The 24,068-nt window shown below is 35.0% G+C and overlaps 1 protein-coding gene across 1 annotated transcript in view; it reads left to right on the plus strand.

The window, feature by feature from the left end:
- Window positions 1-24,068, plus strand: part of rims2b (regulating synaptic membrane exocytosis 2b) — a 172,719-nt gene that overhangs the window by 113,485 nt on the left and 35,166 nt on the right. The window contains exons 20-35 of the mRNA XM_082186686.1: window positions 1,401-1,536; window positions 2,038-2,124; window positions 2,504-2,575; window positions 4,392-4,484; window positions 7,164-7,223; window positions 7,407-7,481; window positions 9,154-9,339; window positions 11,430-11,539; window positions 11,888-11,917; window positions 13,136-13,207; window positions 13,614-13,682; window positions 15,237-15,542; window positions 16,658-16,705; window positions 17,467-17,502; window positions 20,279-20,320; window positions 22,249-22,271. Coding sequence (XP_082042812.1) covers window positions 1,401-1,536; window positions 2,038-2,124; window positions 2,504-2,575; window positions 4,392-4,484; window positions 7,164-7,223; window positions 7,407-7,481; window positions 9,154-9,339; window positions 11,430-11,539; window positions 11,888-11,917; window positions 13,136-13,207; window positions 13,614-13,682; window positions 15,237-15,542; window positions 16,658-16,705; window positions 17,467-17,502; window positions 20,279-20,320; window positions 22,249-22,271 — 1,445 coding nt within the window. The remainder of the gene's footprint in view (window positions 1-1,400; window positions 1,537-2,037; window positions 2,125-2,503; window positions 2,576-4,391; window positions 4,485-7,163; window positions 7,224-7,406; window positions 7,482-9,153; window positions 9,340-11,429; window positions 11,540-11,887; window positions 11,918-13,135; window positions 13,208-13,613; window positions 13,683-15,236; window positions 15,543-16,657; window positions 16,706-17,466; window positions 17,503-20,278; window positions 20,321-22,248; window positions 22,272-24,068) is intronic.

Raw genomic sequence — 24,068 nt, forward strand, 5'->3', positions numbered from 1 at the left:
CTGACCATTCTGATAGGAATTCTCACAGCTTTTCTTTTATATGTCTCTTTCTCACTCCACGTAAAACGGAAACACGTCAGACGTCGTTGCAGAAACAAGATTGCATTGTGTTGTTGTCAGTGTGTTGGTCATGCAGAAAATAATATAATAGAGACATCTCTGTGTTGTCCAGTGATGATGTGTATTTACTTTTTCTACTTTACGGGAGAGACGGCAGCATGGAATAAAGCTGTTCATAAAAGCATCCGTTTCTGTCGCTGCTTCATTAGTCCAGCGCTGCAGTCAGATACACATTGTCTTATTCTAAGACAGCATTGCAAACCCCCTCCATGTTGTTTTTGGTGTAGTCTTACCAACGCAACATCATTGCCATGGAAACCAACACAGATGGAAATGTGTGGAAAATGAAAAAGAGCCACAGCACACACAAATCAGACCTGAACAGTTGCGATACACAGTGTTGACAGTCAATCATTTCGTTCAGATTCCAATCGAATACACAAATAATCCGATTTAGACTGACAGTGTAAACGTTATAAAAGTATCTTATGCTCACCAAGGCTGCATAAATTTGATTTAAAATAGAGTAAACACAGTAAGATTGTGAAATATTATTACAATTTAAAATAACTGTTTTCTATTTGAATATATTTTAAAATGTAATTTATTACTGTGAAGGCAAAGCTGAATTTTCAGCATCATAACGGCACTCTTCAGTGTCACATGATCCTTCAGAAATCATTCTGATATTTAATTTTCTGCTCAAGAAACTTTTCTTAATATTATCAATGTTGAAAACAGTTATTTGATGAATTCTTTGATGAAAAGGATCTTTTTATCTTAAATAGACATTTTTGTGACATTATATATGACTTTACTGTCACTTTTGATCAATTTAAAGCATTCTTGCTGAACAAAAGTATTATTATTATTATTTTTAAATCTTACTGACCGTTTAAACACACGACCTGATCTGATCTAAATAAATGACACTCCAGAGGGATTTCTGTTGTCTCTGGAATTATCTTTTTGATGTCTGATTGCACGTGGGCTACCCAAGCCTTTGTGTGTGTTCACACATGCTAATCAACAAATCAAATTAAAGGATATTGTCAGAGAGAAGATTACTTTGAACTTTAGTCTCTCCCAACTCAGCACAAAGAAAATCCTCACCGTCATTTCACTCTGACGTTGTGACAGGACTCTTAACGGTTGTGTTCACTTCATGTTCATAAAGTGTCATTGTGTAGTAGACAAAATACAGTTCCCCCCAAATAATATTTGGACACCCAAAAATATCTGAATGCCATTGTATTAGATAATACTAATTAGAATGCTCCTTTATTTCACTGAATGTTGAGTTGAGTTGTTAAATGTCTGTTGCGCTGTGTTTGCCTCAGATTACCGGCACAATGGCAGGGATTTCCAGAGCTCCACTCTGTCTGTACCTGAGCAGGTGATGTCATCCAATCACTGTTCACGATCAGACATGATCCGCACACGTTCACGCTCACCCAGCGTTCCTCCCCCACAAAGGTAATCTACAACAGAAAAACACAAATGAGTGATTTATGTGTAAAGGGTCATATCATGAGGAATCTTTGGAAATATGGGTTCAATGTGCTATAGATACTTTATACTTTTTTAAAAAGTAAAAGGCCTTTTAGTATGGAGTTATAGAATAACAACTGATATTTATATGCAATTTATGTACGTAGTCGTCTGCACTGTTATAAAGATCCTATTATTTTACATTACAAGAATTTCACCTTTCATTTTGGGCATATTAATATTAGCAACTGCACCAAATTACATATTTTTATTCATCTTAATAAATGTATCATTCATTTTATACATTTATCTGAATAAATATATTGTCCTATATCATATAATATGAGCCTTTTTTTTTTTTAAGAACAATATTTTGTCTAAAGGTTAAATAAATACAGAATAGTAAAATAACGCATTAAATATGGCACTTCTGTTCCTGGTGCTCATTGTGAAAGCAGGGCTCTCCTTTTCTCTCCCCTCCTTCAGTCGAAGTTTAGACCATGGTGTGAGAGGAGCACCCTCGCTTTATGGCCCCCGAAAACACCTGTCTGAAGACAGATACTCACCAGACAGGTATGTCTCACATAACACGCTAGAGAGCGCTTGTGTTTATTGTGCCCTTAAAAGTTCTTTGTGTCTTAGATTGCTTTTTTTCTGATAGAGGGAACACAAATGGGAATGTTGCCTTATACCTTCATCTTTTCAGTTAACGTGATTATGGAAATTCAGTGTGACAAATATGATGTGCCAGCAGCACAGAGAGAACCGTAGGAAGGTTTAGTTCATTTTGAGAAGGCAGGAAAAAAAAATCTGTTCCTTCTCCTTTCTCTTTGACATCACACTTTTTTTTTTATCCGTCAATCTCTGCCTCTCTCGCTTTTATCTTTCCATCGCTCCATATTCAATAGCTCCATTCAGCCATATTTCTGTTCTTTGCTCCCTGTGGTTGCAGCCAGTATCTTACCCTCCCTCCTCGAACCAGACACAGACAGCCAACCATCGACCCCGTTATCCAGGACCCCAGGTATTCTGTTACCCCAGAGCACCATTACGCGCCCCTGCTCACCTCCCCCTTCTGTCCAATCACAGCACTCCTCTCACTTTCACCCACCCACTTACTCCCTGCTGCTAGCTGATTGACAGGTGACAGCTTGCCCACACATGGCACTGTATAAGAAACATGAGGCTGTTCTTTCACTTTAATCAAGTCATTAAATCATAATAAGTATGCAATTAATTCACTCATGCATTATAGATCTCATCTTCGGATGACAGAGTCATGTTTTACATGAGAAAACATTCTGCACCTCTCTTTTACTAATACTGTCACATTCTTACTACCTTAAAGGAATGTTCAGGTTTCAATACAAGGAAAGACCTACATAGATAAACATAATTACTTACAGAAAAGTTAAAAATTTGCTGGCTTCACATGATCATGACATGGCAAAATCTCATGTTAACACTTATTTGTAATATTATATGGTTTAACACTTATGCTGTATACTTGAAAAATATGTCATGTCTGTTTATTTACCATTGTAAACGTATTACTGTAAATGTGATTTTTGTTTGTTTTGTGTTCAAACTGAGGGACGAAATACACTACTGTTCAACAGTTTGGGGTCAGTAAGATTTCTTAATGTTTTTTAAAAAGTGTCTAATGCTAACCAAGGCTGCGTTTATTTGATTGGAAATACAATAAAAGCAGTGATTTTGTGAAATACTATTACCATTTAAGAGAACTATTTTTCTTTTTGAATATGTTGAAAATTTTAATTTATTCCTGTGATGGCAAAGCTGAATTTTCAGCAGGACATTACTCCATTCTTCAGTGTCATATTATCTTTCAGAAATCATTCTAATATGCTCAAGAAACATTTCTTATTATTATCAATGTTGAAAACAGTTGTGCTTAATATTTCTGTGGAAAGCGTGTCTTTTTTTCTCAGAAATATTTGAGTAGAAACGTTACAACAACAGCATTTATTTGAAAAATAAATATTTTATAACAATATTTACTCTCACTTTTTTTTATATAAATGTAATGCATTCTTGCTGCATAAAGGTATACATTTATTGACCCCAAACTTTTGAACAATAGTGTCATATTCTCTGGTCAAATCCTGTATTAAAACCTTTGGGGATTCACTATGAATGAATTGTGCCCGAATCATTTTTCACAAGTCAGGCAACAATATTCTGTGCTGAAAGCGATTTGCACATTATAGTTCTGTTCTTTCGGGGCAGTTCTGAGTACTATAATATGGAGGATGCAGCAAACAAACATTTTCACTATAATTGTACGGCATATCTGCACCACAGAGGTCCAGACACCCTATGGACATTTCCATCAATTGATCATCATTACTACTCCCATGAATAGTAAAAACATTTTTTAACAAACATCTCTATTAAGTGATTCAGTTTACAGCCTACCTTCCATGGCCATAATAGTGTGATGGAAAGCCTAAAGAATACTTCAGTTTTGACGTAAGCGCTTAGCGTATGCATACTTTCGAACGCACAGCCTTTCAAAGTATACTCCATTTGATAGATTCTCCACCAGAAAAGCACTACATTTTCACTTCTGCGGGTTTAGCAAATCTTTGCTGCTGGTGTTTGCTGCAACCTAAATAATTGTTTCGATAGCTTAGGTAGTTCTCTTGACTTGAGGTTACTTGATTTGTGCTTTTGTGCTTTGGGTGATCTTCACCTGTTCCTTCTTTCAGAGTGGAGGTGCCAAAAAAAGATGTCCCACCCTCTTACCTCCCAGATAATCCCTACTTGTCCCACCCGTCTCTAACTACTGCACTTTCACTTTCTGTTCTGACTCATAGTATGTGCCCCCTCTATCGGGAAGACGCGGTCAGGTTACTGCGCTCCACTAGGATGGCCCGTGCATACTCAGAAGGGTACAATAGCGTGGACAGGTAGTAAACCACAGCGGTTCACTCTCGTTCTAATGATGTTTCATATTAGTGCCGTGGGTAGTAGTTTGGGCTAGAATAGCTAGTTGCGCCTTTCAAAATGTTTCATGTTTATGTCTCCAGATTTACGAAGGAAACTTTCCAATGGGTGGAAAAGGAGACAATAACGTCAAATGGGCCATTTTCTTACAGAAATGTGGTAAATGTTTGGAAAACAGTGGCAAATTTAAAGTGTCGCTGTAGCGTCAGTCCTCTGCCCATTGAGAAAGCTTTGTGCCGTCATCATTATGGCTCCTCTCAGGAGGATAAACATAGATGATAGCGTACAGATTGTGACTTTGCCGACTACGCTACTAAGTACGCCTGTAATCTTAGAACAATATTTCCCAAAGGAAATTTGTGAAATGTGTATGTATGTCTCTTTAGTAGCTCCCACTCCACCATTCCCACTGTGGCGTAATGAATTGCATCTTCAGCGCTGCTCACTGGATGGCTTGTGTTGTTTTGATGACTGAGCACTAGCTTTTTCGGTCCCAAGCCAACTAGCGTCACTCTATGACAGAACTGGCAGTCAAAAAACTGCAAGCTACAGTGAATGTTCACCATGTTATATATAAATATATTATTTACCCCTCAGAAATATAGGATTGAATCTATTCAGGATGTGTAGTGGAGACTCAGATATTATGGAGTAGACCTTGCCAGCTTTGGTGTCCGGAAGCCCTAAGGTGTGATAAGATTCACATATAATTTTTGCGGCATTCACATTAGCAAAATTTCGAGGGCAAAAAAAAAAAAGGTTTATTTGTCAATAGCGATGTGTGAAACAGTTCACATAGAAGTCACTTTCAAACCAAGCATCTTTCTGTTGTTCAACGCAGAGAGTTCACATGACCAACTTTAACCCATTGCGGAATCTGTGTGGGAATTTACCCTCACGTGAAATTCAGTCATGTGGATTCCTATTGAAATGACTTGATTTTTTGCCTGTAAAAATTCACCTTACAACAGTAAATGTGACCACACCTTAATATACTTGCGTATCTCTTCACTCTTGAAAATAAAGGTACTTTATTGTCATATATGGTTCCATGAAGATTCTTTAACATCCATAGAATCTTTCCACTCCACAAAAAGTATTTATAGTAGAAAATGGTTCTTTAGATTATTAAAATGTTCTTCTCACTGAGAAAAAAAGTTGTTCTTTACATAACTGGGAACCAATACCAACCAGTATTCCATGATGTAACCATAAACATGGCAGATGCTTTTATCTAAAGCAACTTACATTTAATTTGAGGTATTTATTTAATCAGTTCAGGCATTCCCTGGAAATCAAAATATGATATTAATATTTACAATTAAGTGATAGTAAGAATACAATTTTGAAATGTAAGTTACTCAAACCATGTGGCTTGTTGACAAGAGGCATACTGTACCATTGCTGGGAGCAGTGCTGGATAGTAACGGATTACATGTAATCTGGATAATGTAATGAGATTCCAAAAATTAAGTACTTGTAATGGGACTATTATGTTTTAAACTTCTCATAATCAGACCACAGTTACACTTTGATTGTTTACATGATTACATATTCCTTGATTCTCCCCAAATCTTCCTTTGTAAAAAGTGTATCACTTATAAATGTTTGTAAAGTCTTCTTGATTTGTGGAAATTCACACCAGCCACTAGTCAAATGGCTAAAATAAAATGGAAAATTGAGAGGCACCAGCACTTGACCACTGAATTTACAGAAATCAACTTTTAAGGATTGTTTGCCTATCTAATCAACTTTTGATGAACACATTTTAATTATTATTCAAACTATCATTTAAGAGTCATTTAACCATTTATTACTGTCTTTGAAAGGCTTTTTTCTTTCAAACACATTAAAATTCACAAATTCATGTAATTTCATATTTACATGCTTTTTAGTTAGCTGCACCTCTTTTGATATATTTAATAATTAAGTCAATAATTTAACAACACGCATATTCACGGTTCTCTGATGTCGATTTATGATCACGACATACGGGTAAAAAACTTAAATATTTAAACATTTTAGTATGTGTTGATTTGTTTTTATTTATTTTCACTTTACATTTTTTTACATTTATTACTAGCTTTTCATAAACTCACTAACCCCCTGCAGTTCCTTCACAAACCACAGTTCGGGAAACCCTGACGTAATGTTTAATGCTATTCATATTGTGGAATGTATTTTCTTTCTATTTGTATTTGTATATCAGCATGGAATCAATAAGATTGTCCTATTCAAATCAATATGATGAATGAGTTAGGTCAAAAGTAATCTAAAAGTAATCCAAAAAGTAGTCAGAGTACATTATCTAAAATGTATTTTCATCATGCAATTTGCAATCTGTAGCGGACTACAATTTGTAAGTAATCTAGCCAGCACTGCCTAGGAGATGATAAAACTGCTATAAAATCACTTAATAGACCTGGGGATGGGCTCTTTTGATTTTGACCTATAGCAAGGCCAAAAGCAACATACTAAAAAGACACACAGAACCCCTTAGCAACCCCTTAGCAACTAACGTGCGATCTGTTATCGTGAGCAAATGTGAATCTATAGCACTTTATGGCTGCATTGGAGTTCTTTTTGTCAAGTAGAATTATTTTTGGCACATAGGATCTGATTATGTGTTATTTTGTGTTCAGGAGGATGAGGAGAGATAGACAAATGTCTACCTACAGTGACTCTTTTGATTCACCTGAGAGGTAAAACCCAGATACTTAAGTTGAGACATGCATTATGTTTATGCATCCATAATAGTATTCAAGTGGACTATTTTACTATAGAGACATAACTCTCACCCCTTGCCCGAATTCAACTGTTGCTCATTCTAATCATACTTTCCTTTCTTCATTTCAATCTTATCGTTCCTCATCCTCCATTTAAAGATATTACAATGGGCCCAATCATGTATCTACTCCATGGCCCAATCATGTCATGAATGGAACCAGTGGGGACTACAGGTAAGATTTCTGTAGAGATAAACACCCACAATACATCACAAACTCTCTTTCTTTTTACTCATCAGTTATTAACTGCTAGGAACAGATGCCCAATTTATGTTCCCACTGAGACTTTGTGTCTTGATCCCAGTTATGGATTTGAGACTCCTGTTTATTTTATTCATCTTCTCAAACACTGACCTTTTATACATTTTCAAACAAATAAAAACGCAATATCATGTACTAAGTACATGTACTAACACACTGAGGTTGGTTTATTCAGTAGGACATGCCCCAGGATAGAAATTGAGCCATCTACAGATACAGAAAGGTATTATTACATTGAGTGAAATAGTTTCAGTAGATGTTTTCAGTGCAGACCTTAGTTCAATTTAGATGTTTTAGTTATCCTGTTACTTTTACGTTTTTACAGCATTTTTAAATGTTCACTAATATTCTGGTAAATGGAAGCTTTAGCACAGTGAAAAACAAAGCACATGTTGCTTTTTAAATGATTAGAAGATATAACAGTAGCACAACTAAATAAATATTTTATATTAGTATGGTACCTAGTTTTAAAAACGTAATGAAGTTAATTTAGTTTTAGTTTGTTTGTTTTGAAGTAGTAACCGATTCTTACTTTGAACAGTATACTATGCATTACATTATCTATAAACTCTTATGAAAAAGAAGAACACTTTAGCATACTTTTAAAAAGAGTACTTAAGTATGAACTGAATGTAATGTGTTACGTCCCTTAATTGCATGTTAATTGCAATTAAATGAAAATGTATTTGTTTAGATTTATATTAAATGCAATTGGCTGACTTGAAATTTTAAACCAATTAAGTACACTAAGTGTACTTCTATAAAGCACAACAAAAGGTTATTGAAACATAATTATATTATTTTGACATTATTTTGAAATGCACTTTTACTTGAGTCTCCTTAAGTGTGTTTAGAATCAGTCGTGAAAGTGTACTCTCTTTAAGGACACTTAAGTGTACTTTCATTGATTATTATATTATTTGCAAGTACAGTTTAGCAAACAAATATACTTTTAAGATTTGAAGTACACTACAAGAGCTCATTCAATACAATTAAGTGCACTTCTTTTTCACAAGGGTATAATGTGTGATAAGGCTATTTAGCAATTCCTGACAGCTGTGAGAGCAGCTAAATGACCATTTCATGTTCTTCTCTTATGCACCTCTATAGAGAGGATCATATTCCAGGGTTCCCAGCTAACAATGAGTACTTTGAGGAAGATCTGAGGTAATACAGTAGAATTTGTAGAAGTATAGAGTACAGTATAGACGAATAGAGTAGACTAATCATGGGGCTTATTGTTGTGTCAGTATGAAATGTTTTCACTTGTTTTCTTTGCAGCAGCTTCCAGAAACGTTTATTTGTTTGTTTCTTTAACTTTTGTCTACCTGCACATGTCAGTTTGTTGACTTGCTTTGGTTAACACTTATTTTTTGGTATTTCTCTGAGTTTCTGTTTATGCTGATGACCCTGAGCAGCCAATATTGAAACTTTTTGTTTGGTTGTTTTTTGCCAATTATTAGCCAACCAGCATCATTTCACAGGAACAACCTAACAAGCTGCGATTATAGAGCATTTGATGCCCTGTGATCCCATGATGCAGTGGGGCTCAGCTGAGCGTGGCTTTTTGACTAACATTCTGCAGGTATAGCCGCAGCATGGTGGACAGACATGACCATTACAGGTCCAGGTCAGCTGACCAGCGGCCCATGATGGAGCGACCGGTCTACACCCGCTCCCGCTCATCTGAGCGGCCCGACTCCGGCTACATGAGATCCATGCCGTCCTTACCGTCAGGGAGATCCGCTCCTCCCTCTCCTGCCTTAACGAGGTGACCCAGACCCATCACAACAAGCACTAAAGCCCTAAACGAAACCATGCCTTCTGCTTCCTGTCACCTGGAATGCCTCTCTCCACTTCCTCTTATTTTAACCCTGTTGTAACGATGCTGTTTTTCATTTATAGAGTAGAGAGTAGTGATGATGGTTGCTACTAACTTCTTTTCATTTTAATTATAGACACACCTGTTATATCCTCTTGAGATATAATGGGTTGTACCTGGCATCGTATGGTTTACTTTCTTATTTGTTTTAATTATTATAATTTTTTTGTGTTTACTAACATTATTTATTTGTGGTTTAACAGTTTATGCTTTGAGTTATGGGCTGTTATGAGTGCCGTGTGCTCATGCATTTAGGCCTTTTCACTTTCCTTGCAGCTTTAGCAGCCACAAGCACCTCTCCTGATGCTGATTCCATCCCACCTTTTGAGACACCATAAAACCTTTTGACTTACGATTTGCTCGGCACATCATAAGTCACAAGGAAATTACATAAATGTTCAGATTTACGCATGAACTTTCACTGATGCAAGAGACGCAGTAGCTCTTGAATGTGCCACAAATTTACTTTGAGATGTGAGACACATGTACGATCATTGGAAAGCAAATGCGACATTGAGCTCAAAAGGTGCTTTAAAGATCATTGTGTTTACTGTGGAGTTGATGTGCATTTTAAACGTATATATTTGTTTACGTGGCTAAAATGCACATGACTGTGACATATTTACTAAATGCATGCTCTTATATGGTTATATTATGTGAAATTTGTTTAATGGTTATTTTTCTGTAGTTTTACACAAAGAACATGTGTCAAGAACTTGTTGGGTCATATTTTACCCCAAAATAAGAAGAGAAATATAAGAAAAAATATTTTATAAAAAGAAAATTAAGTCTGTTTTAGATTCAACAAGATTTTTTTTATTGTGATTTTCACAATATGTGTCCAGATGGTTTATTTAGGTAATTCTAAGATAAAAATAAAAAAAAGGTAATTGTGACTTTTTATCTCACAATTCTGACTTTGTAAAGCCAGAATTGCGAGATCATAAACTTGCAATTCTGAGAAAAAGTTGCCTTTTTTCCACAATTCTGAGAAGTCAAAAAAGTTGCAAGAAAAATCTGAAAAGCGATTTTATATCTCACAATTCTGACTTTATTTCTAGCAATTGCGAGTTTACAACTTACAATTATCTCTCAATTCTGACAATATAACTCACATTTCTGAGAAAAAAAAGTCTGCATTGTGAGATATAAAAGTTGCAATTATCATCTAAATTGTTTTATACCGTAACGGAAACAAGCTAACATAATATATATATTTTGTGCAAAAATAAATAAGTTCTGTAACAGTTTAAATGGTGGTTTGTAAAAAGTACTTTCCCACAATTGAAAAATACATCAACATAACTCAGCAAATCAGCATAAATGAAAAGCAATGCAACAAACACTACTAAAACTTTACAATTTAAATATAATATAATATATAATTATTTGTTTCCATTACAGTAATGTAAATAAGAAGTTTTATAGTGAGATGTTATAGTAACGGGAGAGAAGAATGTGCTTCATTTTCATTAAAATTATGTAAAATGCAAATATTTCTTGATATGTTAAATAGGCCTTGTTGATGAAATGAAAAATATAATTTATCATGTATTTCTTTTGATATTGGGGTGAAATATGACTTGAAAGTTTTCATGAGATTCACCTACAATATTATGTGGATTGCTGTACCAGCTCATGTTGATGTACCTTATCTACAGAACGTTTATTTCACCAAATGTTTTTACTTCCTTTTAGTTTTTTACTAACCCTTGAGAAAACCGTGCCAAATATTGACTTATTTTGTTTAATAGTTCATAGTCCCTTTTTATAGCAATCAAGTGGAGTGTGTTTTCTGACACTATTGCATCATTAGTAAGCGATGAGTTAGTAGGTTTGTTTTTATTAGTATTCTCTCACCAGCTTGTGTCTGTAGTCAAACAGTCTGCCCTGTCTTGGGGAGGTTTATGACTCGACGACAAACACTTCTTCAGATGTAATGCTTTATGTTCATTACTGACACACCATCTGTCCCGCAGGGCAAATCCCCGCACTGGATCGGTCCAAACAAGTCCCACCAGCACGCCAGTATCGAGTCGAAGAGGTCGGCAGCTACCGCAAGTTCCACCAAAGGGCTCTATGGACAGAAGTGAGTAGATAAACCAGGCTTCTTCCAAATTGCAAGATGGCTCATGGGTAGAAAGCCTTTATAATTAGTCAGGTTAGGGTCACCAGATGATAAGAATAACCTTTACATTGGGTAACTGACAAAAATTCAACAAATAAGCTAAGTAAATAACTAGCCTTTTACTGCACAAATGTATCAGTTATGTATCACACACACACACACACAAAAAAAAGGCTTATGCATAAACAAACATCTTGACCACAAGTCAGATAAAGAATATTGTGTAACTACAATTTGGATAAAATAACATTATTGTCCTTTACATAACACAACATGGATTGCTTTTCCCCCCACCCTTTTTCCTTGAAGATGGCGAGGGCATTACTGAGCCTTATGAAGGTCTGTAAGCACTAGCTTCTGTGTGTTTAGCTACGTCTCAGTCTTCTTTATTACAGCTTTATCATCTACTCTGTTTGACTAATCCTGTTAGCTCTGGTCTGTGAGCGTTACCTGTCATTTTGCTAGCTTCTGCCGTTTATTGGGTATAGTGAACAGATGCTTCAGCCTTGGTTGTGCAATTAATAGTGCTGTACATGTATCATTATAAATGTATGCTTTGTGTAGTCTATGTACTCCGTCCATGTCTGGAATCATGTCCAAATCTGCCACAGTGTATATCAAAAGTATGGAATGTTTTTTCGTCACAGAGTAAAAAAAAACTCTGTTGGATGGGTAATTGTGACTTTATCTTACAATTCTGACTTTATTTTCTGGCAATTGTGAGTTTGCGTCTTGCATTCAGTACTTTTTTCCTCCCAGAAAATGAGATGTCAACTGAGAAAAACAAGTCTGAATTGTGAGATATAATGTGAGATACTCCAAAATTTTTGATAAAAACTTTCTAAAAAAGAAATTAGGTCAGAATGGTGTTAAAACTTGCAATTGTGAGAAAGAAAGTCCAAATTGCGAGGTATAAACGTGCAACTCTGAGAAAAAAAGAGATAAGAAAAAGAAATAAAGAACTGCGTGTTGTTAACTCAAAATTGCAAGATACAATCTCAGAATTGAGAGAAAGTCCAAATTGCATGATTCTGAGAAAAAAAAGTCTGAATTGTGATTTTTAACACAAAAATGATAGAAATTGCGAGAAATAATGTCCGAATTCTGAGATAAAAGCTGCAATTACCTTTTTATATATTAATTATGTAGGGTAAACAGGTATCCATACAAAAGTCTACTTGCCCTAGTTGAAATTTGTTGAGATAAAAGCAGAAGGCAATTTATGTCAGAACTTTAAAGTTAGTAACATCTTCTGACAGAATTGTAAGTGCTAAAAAAACAGGGTAAATTCTGGTATGTTTATAGCAGAGGGTCAGCAACCTTTGAAGGGATAATCATTGGCATGTGAGCAATATTGAGAGATGAATATTTGTTGTTGTTGTTGTATATTTAGTTTTAGAAATGTAAGTCTCTTGCACCTGCATGGCGGTCTACTCCTAGCAGTAATCCTCTCAGTCATACAGTGATAATTATGGTTTTATTAGTCACTAGTTGTTGGTTTATTGACATTTTGATTTGCTTTCTCTTTTGATTTGCACAACTTATCAACCAATGAAGCAGGAACAGGAGTGGTACCTCAGCCTCCTGCTCCTTCTCCTATTCTTTCCCAGCTTCCACAGACTGTGGCTGGTAAATTATATTTAGGACATATGGGATACTTAATATCAGTCAAATGCAAATATAATCTTTATATTCTGAGAGTAATTGCATTTGCATCAAAGTTCTTTTAATAAGTTTGTTAATAGACTACGTAAATTACATTTTAATGGATCTTTATCACTTTTTATGTTATTCAATTATTCAATATTCAAAAACAGAATTTTCAGAATTATATTTGCATTTGTACTGCAGCACACTAGTTAGTATGTTCAGTCACCAGGTGGACTTAGAAAATAAACATTTCAGTCTTTCAGTAAATTGTAGATTAATTTAGTTTTTTTGCTTCTATTTTCATATTTTTATATTTCTCACCTTCATGTCTGATGGCATACTTCTGTCTTTCTTTTTTTCACTCATTTCTGTCTGAATGTTGAAGCAGTGGGAGTGGTTTCACATCAACCAGCCCCGCCCCCTCCACCTCCACAAGTCACACAAGCAATGGCTGGTAATGCTGTTATTGCATAGCAAGCAATTTATCCCATAATAAGAATACACAAATAAGAAAAAAACTGTAGATTAAATGTTAAAAAACGCTATATAGTATAGAGTGTGGTTGTCAGTAAATACTGTAGCAGTACACTACAATACAGTGGCACAAACTACCTTGTTGTGTGTGTCATCGTACGTATTATTAGTAATGCTATCGCCCTATAATCCATCGCGCTCTTTAAGATCACTAAATTCAAGGCTTTTGGTCATACCTAGGATATCCAGAACCACCAAAGGAGGAAGAGCATTTTCACATTTGGCTCCAAAACTCTGGAATAGTCTTCCTGATACTGTTCGTTGCTCAGACTCGCTCTCCCAGTTTAAAACTAGATTAAAGTCGCATTTCTTCAGCCAGGCATTCATATAATCCTACAGTTCAAACTACAATCCGTCCTCTAGCTCATAAATGCCAGAGGAGAACTGGCCCCCGACTGAGCCTGGGTTCTCCCAAGGTTTTTTTTTTCACCATTAGGTCACCTGATGGAGTTTTAGGACACCATTAGGTCACTTGATGGAGTTTTTCGGTTCCTTGCCACTGTTGCCTTTGGCTTGCTCAGTTGGGGATATTTTGGGGATATTTAATTTAATTTTATCAATCAATAAATTCCTCTTGAAACAAACTTTGTTGTATTATTTTTATTTAATACTGTGAAGCTGCTTTGATACAATCTGTATTGTGAAAAGCGCTATACAAATAAACTTGACTTGGCTTGACTTAATGCAGCGAAATTTTTAACCGAAACCAACAATTCTGATTTAGTTTCAAATAGCTTAAAATTCTTCTTGCCATTGGTTTTATATGCTATTTAAGGTTTATTTATTTATTTATTTTTTGCAAGAAATTATTAGGCTACTTTTATTCAGCAAGGAGGCATTCAATTGATCAAAAGTGACAGTAAAACTGTTTCATTGTTACAAACGATTTCTATTTCATATAAATGCTGTCTTTTAAACTTTCTATTCATCAAAGAATCCTGAAAAAAAAATTATCACGGTTTACACAAACTGTTTTCACAACTTTTTTTGTCTGAAGACAGTTCTTTTAAATTGTAAAAAAAAATATTTGAATATGTGTGTTTACTGTTTTTGATAAAAATTAACAGCTAAAGCTATTTTTAAAATATTTAAAAAATAATAAATCAGTTATTGTTAAATCAAATAAGTATTTAAAGTAAAAATAATTAAGTTTATTCTGGAAAACTAAATTATAATAAATTACGATTATAATAAATTATTATATCACAATAAAATATGATATCAGTTAAACTGGGTTATTTCATATGCACTGATATTGCAAGATGGCTCTATCTATTAAAGTAGCGAGTTGCCTTTAAATATTTTCATGTTTATTGTCTTTTTATTATTTTTTTTAAATTTTTTTTATTTGAGTGCATTTCATAAATGTCCTCCCAAATAATCCTTTTGTTAATTTTCCTGTTTTTTGTTTTGTTTTTTGTCCACAACCCTGCCTCTGCCAATCATGCTGTCTTCATTGTCATCATCAACAAAGCTCATGAGAGGATGGAGCCTCCTGTCCCGGGCCCTACCATTGCACATGTCACCATACCTCCTCATGTCCACTCTCCTCTCCCTCCTGCACATCCCCATCCACCTTCTTCAGTGTCTACTCCCCCACCTGCTCAGGTCCCTCCTCCTCCAACACATGCCCCTCCCTCTCCAGCCAATGCCCCTCCTCCTGCAACACATGCCCCTCCCTCTGCAGCTAATGCCCCTCCTCCGGCATCACATGCTCCTCCCCCTCCAGCCACTGCCTCATCATCAGCCTCACCTCTTGTACAACAGGCTTCTGTGCCAGGTGTGTCAATGAAAAAGAGTACTTCTTACTACACAGTATACACCAAGGATGCAAAACTTAGGGTGTTTCAATCAGCTCCCTAGTTCAGTAGTAGGGAACTGATCAGGGACTCTGCCATTTAAAGGGCTGCCTCAACCACGAAATCCTACCAGTGCACTGAAACGTTCGCTCCCTAAAAAGTCCAACAGTGCACCAAGAAAACCAGAGAGCATCGATGCCCACTGTGTTCCTTTAACGGAAGTTCTAAAGCACAAAAAATCACGTTAGCTAACTCACCACACAATAGATGGTTTTTTTTTGTTTTTTTTAAATACAAACAATTATTTAATTATATTTCAATAATCTAGCTAACAGTTTGCAGGTATATGTATATGTATTTTTCATAATGTACTTTGAATAACATTTAAAAATGATGTCAGAAAGATATCAGTTCTACTGTTGTTCATAAATACTAGTGATGTTGTACAATTAATCAGTCAATCAATCACTTTATTTATAAAGCACAATTAAATACAACTTCCGTTGACCAATGTGCTGTACAGAGTGCAAAAGTTTAAAATAAAAACCATAACAAGATAAATGGCATGTTGCCGGAAATAGGTCATCAGTGACCCAATGTGAAGTGAGCCAGGGTCTTTACTGTCCTTACCAGTGCCGATATTCGTGTACATGATATACTAATTCACAACCTAGGAAGCTAGGGAGCTGATTGAGACGCACCCTTAGTTCCTTGAGGGCCACAGCGCTGCAGAGTTTAGCTTCAACCCTAATTATAAACGCACATGATCCAGCTAACAGGTATGTTTGTTGAAGCAGGGTTGGAACTAAGTATTTTTGCATCCCTGGTATACACTGTAAACTTCCTGTGATACTTAAAAATAGTATGTCAAACAGTATGCAGTATGCAATCATAAACAGTATTAGAAATTGCATTCCGCACAAATAGTAAGAGTAGTATGCTGTTCTGAATATAGATTGAGTGCTCGTAGCTTCATAGGAGCATGAGTGTGCATATGTGTGTGTTTTAGCATGGTTAGACTGTACCTGTGAGGTTGTGGAAAATACTGATTATTAAACTCCCCTTCTGTTTATTTGTGTGCCATTTCCGACACAAGAATCCCAGGAAAAGCCTGTAGCTCCCCCACCTGTCAATGGGAGGAAAGGCAAGTGTGTGTGACCGTGTGAATCTCTCAGTGATGTTTTACAGTGTGTGTTGCAGAGATTTAGAAGAGTAGATGTTTAAGTAGATACGTTTGCAGTACTTGACGTTGGTACGGCTACACTTGTATCCAATATATTTTTTTATATCATAGCCTATTTAGGCTATGATTGTGTTGGTGATGTCATTAAGAGTGATGTTATTGAAAATGTTTAGAAATGCTGGTTCTGCACTAAGCTGAGCTATTTTTAGTTTTAGTTTTGAGGGATTAGTTATTATTTTAAGAATAATTGTTTATTATGTTTTTGAAGCCACTGGACACTTGTGTAAACCAAGTACCTTCATTCACCTGTAGATGGCTCAATGACACTCCTTTTTTAAAAACTAGACTTCAAAAATCAACTAGACTGTCATAGTTAGAGAACAATTTTTTTTATAAAAAAAATTTTTTTAAGTGATTAAATAAACATAATAATATTAAATTACTATTTAATTAAAATGTTTTTTTTTTTTTTTATAATTGCAAATGATAATATGAATGAATAATGAAACCTGAAAAAGGAAAGTTTTTTTTTTTTTTTTTTGCTTTATGGAGGGATTTTTGGCTTTATTTTTATTTTTTTAACTATGAGGGTAAACGGCGTATAATTGTAATTTAATCATGCTAAATGTGCCTTATATATGCACTCTTCTGGCTATGCACATCTAATTAACAATTTTGTTAACTAGGACCATTGACTTTTTCTCCTTGTCTTGTAACTTCAGAGGTGACATGGGAGGACCAGCAGAAGAAAGCTCCTGGTATGCCACAACCTGTGGTCTTCATCTGCCTTTAGTAGAATAGATCAACACTAGTGCGCTTCCAAAGGAACTAGATTGCAGCCTTCTTCTGCTATGTAGCTCTCTTCTTTTGCTGCTCTTGTTGCTGCCATGTTATTTATTAAGACTGAACCCTCTGTAGTTACAGCTCTATACGGCATGATTACTAAAATATATAAAAAAAATTGTGTTCTAAAACTTTTTGGTATATTTAAACATCAAACAGGTAATAAACTGGTATGGTGTGTTTGCCTACTGGGAAGCGCTTATAAGTCAAGTTGAATTCAGATTAATCTGTAAACCAACTACACAACTATTCCCAAATAGGGTTATCACTGTTTTTATTCAGTAATATAGGTTATCAAATGTTGCGTTGCAGTTACGGGTAGCTACGGGTCCTGAGCTACTGCCCCTTTGCCCTCTTGGGCCGAGGTATCCCTCTAGCAGGCAGAGTATTGTATATGAGTGGAGTGGATTTCAATTCGCGCCAAATGCATTCTGTAATGAATCTGCAGCTCCAGATCCACTCCGGTCCGGGATTTCCACTTATCACTCGCACCACAGCCGTGCTCCGAGTTCCCTAGAGGAGTAAGCGGACTAGAGGAGACCCATACTTCATAATTACTCATATATTAACGCAATCATGGTTTCTGCCTTTCATGGTTAAATAAGCGTCTGCAGTATTGGTGTGCTAGCAAGCAAAAAATATCAATAAATATATTGGTGTTTATTGTCATTATGGGCTGCGAATAGATCAACATGAGTTATTTAAGTCTCGTTAATGCTTGACTTGTCCTCTTTCTGGCGAGGGTGATTTTTGCTGAGCAGCTCACACTGAACTGAGCAGACAACACGTTGCGACACGAAAATGCACTATAAATCCATTTTTCAACATGAAAATTTGCATACATTTATGAAGCAGCACTAAATATTTTAAGTCCCCCTGTAGTCAATAATTTGATCTCTTAAAACGAATCTTTGCTCACCAAAATGACATAAAAAAAATTAAATAGCTTGAATGTAACTCTACTCACTTGCCTCATTTAGTATACACGGTTCTATGAATATGCAAATTATCCCCGCCTCCACTCACTCACACCAGCTCAGAGATCCACTCGTTGCTGATCACACGTTGACGTGATTGGTTACAAGGTAGCTTGTGACGTCAGAAACACCAGCGATTTCAAACCGCGTTTATGAGACTGTCTTTGGTTCCTCTAAAGAGAAAATACTCAGCAATGGTGTTGACTTATGAATTTTCAGATGGTTTGTCGTAAAGCATATCAAAAACACCACATAGAAACAACTTAATATTCACCACAGGGGGACTTTAAGTGAGCTAATCACACAGTGCTTGAAAATGTCTATTGGGATTGATGAATAAACACACAGTACAAACACAGTACAAAACCGTACAGCTACACTTAATCTGGAAGTTCAAGCAGTTTATTCTGCAATTGTAGGTTAAAATCTGTCTGTTTTTAAGATTAACACATTTTAATTATACAACACATACAACACTAAGCGAAAAGATAGTAATAAGACCAGGGTCGGAAATGCAGCCAAAATAATAATAATGACTCAAAATTCAAGATATGGGAGCAAAAATTCCCCCGAATTAGTTCTTTAAAAAAAAAGTTATCACACAAGCAAGAGAGCAGTTTTTTTCTCTCGAATGGCCTATGAGCACGATTGCAAATGTGATATTGATTTTATACAACAGTACAATTTTCAGTTCAGTTATTTTTTAGATTTTAGAAATAATAATGTCAATTCGGCATGTTTTTGCTCTATTGAAAATAGTTCCAAACAAACACAACAGAACATGGTGCCCTTTTTCTTGGTTTGGGCCACTGCCCCTAAAAATGTATGTGCATGTCCCTGTTGCGTTGATTAGAGTTCACTTCATTCACTTCAGATTTAGTCAAGTCTCCTTTATTAATATAGCGAGATAGATTTTATTTATATAGATGTAGAACTGAACTGCTAATTGTTCTTTGTCATCATCACTATGGCAATAAGTAGAAGGAAGGTAGTAATTAACACTTTTATTGATGCTGAGATGAACGGTTCTCACTAATATATTTAGAATCTGTAATTTTGATACATTATGATAAACAGCTGAATAATCTGAATACTGAAAGATTAAAAACAGAAGAACAGAATAAACTACATTTAACAGTAATTTTATAGCACCTGTATCATTCGTTTGGTAAAATAAAACTGGAGACTTGTGGGTTTTTGGAAAGCTAATATGATTTCAAAATATGAATTAAGAGCAAGCCTTTTTGTTGTTATTTTAGCGTTAGAATATATTTGATTGTGCTTCTCAAATTAAACAATTAAAATCAATAAAATAAGAATTAAGACAATAAACCGTGAATCAATAATGCTATTGAGCTATGTTAGACATTACTGTAGTGTTGCATGTAGTATGCAGTGGGGAAAATAGGGCATAGATGGTGGCCTGTGTTTGTAGTGTGTGTGTTTGAGACGTATGTTCCACATTAACCTTTGCTTAATACACTTCAGTACATTCTTTTGATGCTTTAAGGTTTTTCTGAGGTGTTGGATTTCTCAGATCTTTTTTTTTAAATGTTTGTTTCGGCATGAGTGATGAGTTTCTGAGTCTGAAATTCATCTAAAATCCTTGTGTGTGTGTGTGTGTGTGTGTGTGTTTCCATCATAACATTGTGTGTCATGTGTCTGTTTAAACTGTCTTGTTTTCCTCTCATTTTGTGTTTCATCCACACATCAGCAGTAGTGTCAGAGTCAACAGTGTCAGAGAATGGAGATGCAGGTAATTTAGACTAACCCTAACATAAACCCCTCCAAAACAGTGTGTGTGTGTGTGTGTGTGGAGCAAACGGTAAATGGTTGGGTAGTGTTATTAAAAGAGTTTAAAACATTGGAACTACACCGTTAAAAAATTTGGGGTCAGTACTTTTTTTTAAAGAAAATGTATAATTGTATTCATCAAGGACTAAAATTGATCATAAGTGACAGCAAAGACATGTATAATGTTTCAAAAGATTTATATTTTAAATAATTCTGTTTTTCTGTTCTTAAAACAAACATTGAAAAATCTTGCAGAGTCCAAACTTTTGAAGAGTAAAGAGTTTAAAGTGTGCACGTTTCTGCACACCCTTCCCATAAACACCAGCTTAGATCTTTATGAATTTACAAAGCTTGTGAGAATCAGTGCGTATTGTCTTTCTAATGAAATCCATTAGACCATCTTGCTTAACAAGCTAGAGTGCTGAACTAACTTTTCCAGACCAAGGAAGTCATGCTGGTTAAGTTAGTTAAGCAATCTAGTGGAGACACCAGCATCACGTTAAAGTCCAGCATTCAAAAATTATTCCAGTCTTTTCAGTGGTTCACAGAATTAGGATATGATGTCTTATCTTTCAGAGAGATTTGTTTTACTTCATTGCTTAAAATAATGTTGACATGGCAAAATATGTGGAATTCAGTAAGTTATTTCTATATGAGACCAAAGTCCCCAGGCATTAGTGTTTAAATCAAGTCTGAAGTAATAATGAGTGTTGAAATATGTTTTTATTTTTTTTTATTTTTTTTTATGGTTGCTGAATGTTATTGAATTTGCTCGTTCAATAGAGTGCAACAGTCGGGTTCTCCAAGAAAAAAATTGATTTTTAGTTTTAAAATAATATTGTTTAACAGCAGAATTTGTGTCCAAAAACTACGTTACCCATGATGCTGTACAGTCAATTCCACCAATCAGAGAGCAGAACAAGCAAAACCGTGTTAAAAGATCTATTTAGCTCCACCCACTGTCATGAAGCACCACGTAATCGATTCACGCTCTCAAAATACTTAAATATTTCTATATATAATATGCATGTTTTGCAATACACTTAAAACCTATTGTTTTATATATATAATCACATGTTAAATTAGTAGTTTTATATATTTTATAATTTGATTATGCTGTTCGCAATACTTCATTGGATTGTAGTTCTTTCCATCACTAAAGCCGTATGTTACACAGCCTTGTACCTTTGTATTTTTGTCTGATTTCCAAATACTTTGTTGCTTTGACAAAGACTTTTTAAAATCCCTATCAGAGAAAGTAATGGAAAAAATACTTCCGGAACCAGTGCCGCTGAAAAAGTTGGTTTGCACTGTTGTACTCTATTCCTTAGAGAATCTGTGATTTGTTTACTTATTTATCTATCTATTTATTTATTTATTTATTTATTTATTTAGTGGCTTTTAGTCCATTACTCTTTTACAAGCTCATGTGTGTTAGCTTTGATCTTATCATATGCAAGTGTACTCCTAAAAGCTGACAAAGTAAATCTTTAGCAGATATACAGTACATGGTACAAAATACAGTCCCTTCCTTTTTTTCTGCCAGAATTATTGATGACATCATCTTCTGCACAGACATGTGTAACTTGCATTCATAAAACCATTTCATAGGGTCTTTAGATGACTGGTCAAATAATTTTTCATTCAGTTGCTTAATGGCATTATGTTCTCTTTCACATCTGTTTATTTGGGTTGGACTGGATCAGCTATAATTTCCTACTGTTGAAAAAACGCTGTCCATATAACTTCTGTTGTCTGATGTGTGTCGCTTCGGAGTTTGTTGGATGTGTATTTGTATCAACAAGCAACATTTACTAATTTACATACAGTACTTTGCTTCTGTAATGGGTTTCAATACATCTAACTTTTTTGTCTTTTGTTGTCACACAGGCACTTTGAAGGATCCATCAAAGGTATGTTTCTTTCTGTCATTGCTTGAGTTTTTCTACAGTAAAGCAATTGTATCCTTAATATTTGGGAATAGATGAGGAGATGTTTGTTTGAAGCTTTTCTTCATGGTGACTTCATGAATTTTTAGAATAACCCTGTAGAGACGAGAAGTCTCAGCCAGTGTATCATTACTGCATAGTTCCCTTAGGTGATATTTTAAGCATTTACAAACATGTCCGATGCCAGACATTTGGCCTTTGTCACCAGTGGACTGAGAATAGTTTACTTTGCAGTAAGGAATGTTCTCTTCAGTTGGAGTAAAATTAATTTCCACCCTTACATTGTGTCCCGAACATGTACAATAAGATGTTTCTCTGTCAATTTTCAAAGCAAAATGAAAATGACTGCTACAACGGGCCCAAAATATGTAAAAAATATCAGCAATTGTGCAACAACTTTTAATCACCTGGTGTTTTGGTGATTTTAGATGTATGAAGTATGAACTGAAGTCAGTTCTCCTCAAGTTCACACATGTGTCCAAATAACAATAACATTTGACTACCAGTTAATTTTTTGTACTTTATTTAATTTTAAACAGTATAACTATTGTTTCAGAGTCCGTAATTTACAGCCTGTACACTATCCTTCAAAAGACTGGGGTCAGTAAGATTACAAAAATAATTCATTCATATTTTTTCTTCAGCAAGGATGCATTTAATTGATCGAAATTGACAGTAAAGACATTTATAATGTTACAAAATATTTATATTTCAAATAAATGCTGTTTTTTAAATCTTCCTATTCATAAAATAATCCTGAAAAGAAAAGAATGTATCACGGTTTCCTCAAAAATATTAAGCAGCACAACTGTTTTTAACACTGATAATAATAATAATTGTTTCATGAGCAGCAAATCAGCTTATTATAATGATTTCTGAAGGATTTTATTACACTGAAGACTGGAGTTATGATGCTGAAAATTCAGCTTTGCCACCACAGAAATTAATGACATTTTAAAACAAATTCTAATTGGAAACACTTATTTTAAATTCTAATTATATTTCACAAAAGCTCTCTGATTAACATTAATGATTTGCTGTTTGTTGCTGGTTAGGACACAATGTTGTGCCTGGTTAGGACACAATATAAAGGCCCTCACATAGACATTATATTAAGTACTGATTAGCTGTTCCTCATGGTTACATAAAGTGTCAAGTATCTGTAAAAAACGTGTTCCTGATATACTGCTGAAATATACCACCATGACTCGTGTTGAGTTTACTATAAGAAAAGATGAGCACTGAGAATCCTGTAGTTATATAACACTTCTCTTTTATTTGATCTCCAACAGAGGCACGTGTGCACTGTTTACCATCATTCTTGCATATGTTACAAACGCTTCACTTGGTCCTCTATTCTGTTTTGATTAATGACGGAAGTTATATAAAAACAAAACTTTTTGTTTTGGTTTTTGTCAGATCAGATCTGTGTGTGCTCTGGGATATGACATCCTTTGTGACTTTTATAAACATTTTAGTTATTGGTTGTTTTAAAACCTAGTGAGTTGCCTACCAAGACAGCATTCAATGCACTTTCTACTGTAAATAAGGACAGACAAACCACTTGGACCAAAATCTAACCCTGGATAATGCAATTAAATTCCAGAATGCATTCCAAACCATCTTAGATATATCCAAGATGGCTGATGGTGTCAAGAACTATATCAACTCTATATTTAATTTAGTATTGAATAGTTAAAATAATTATTTGTGTGATCTGTGATCAGATTTTTATGGTTATTAGAGTGTTAGCTTAGCAAC

The sequence above is a fragment of the Leuciscus leuciscus genome (genome assembly GCF_965113295.1).
Source record: "Leuciscus leuciscus genome assembly, chromosome: 12".
In the NCBI taxonomy this organism is placed as follows: Eukaryota; Metazoa; Chordata; class Actinopteri; order Cypriniformes; family Leuciscidae; genus Leuciscus; species Leuciscus leuciscus.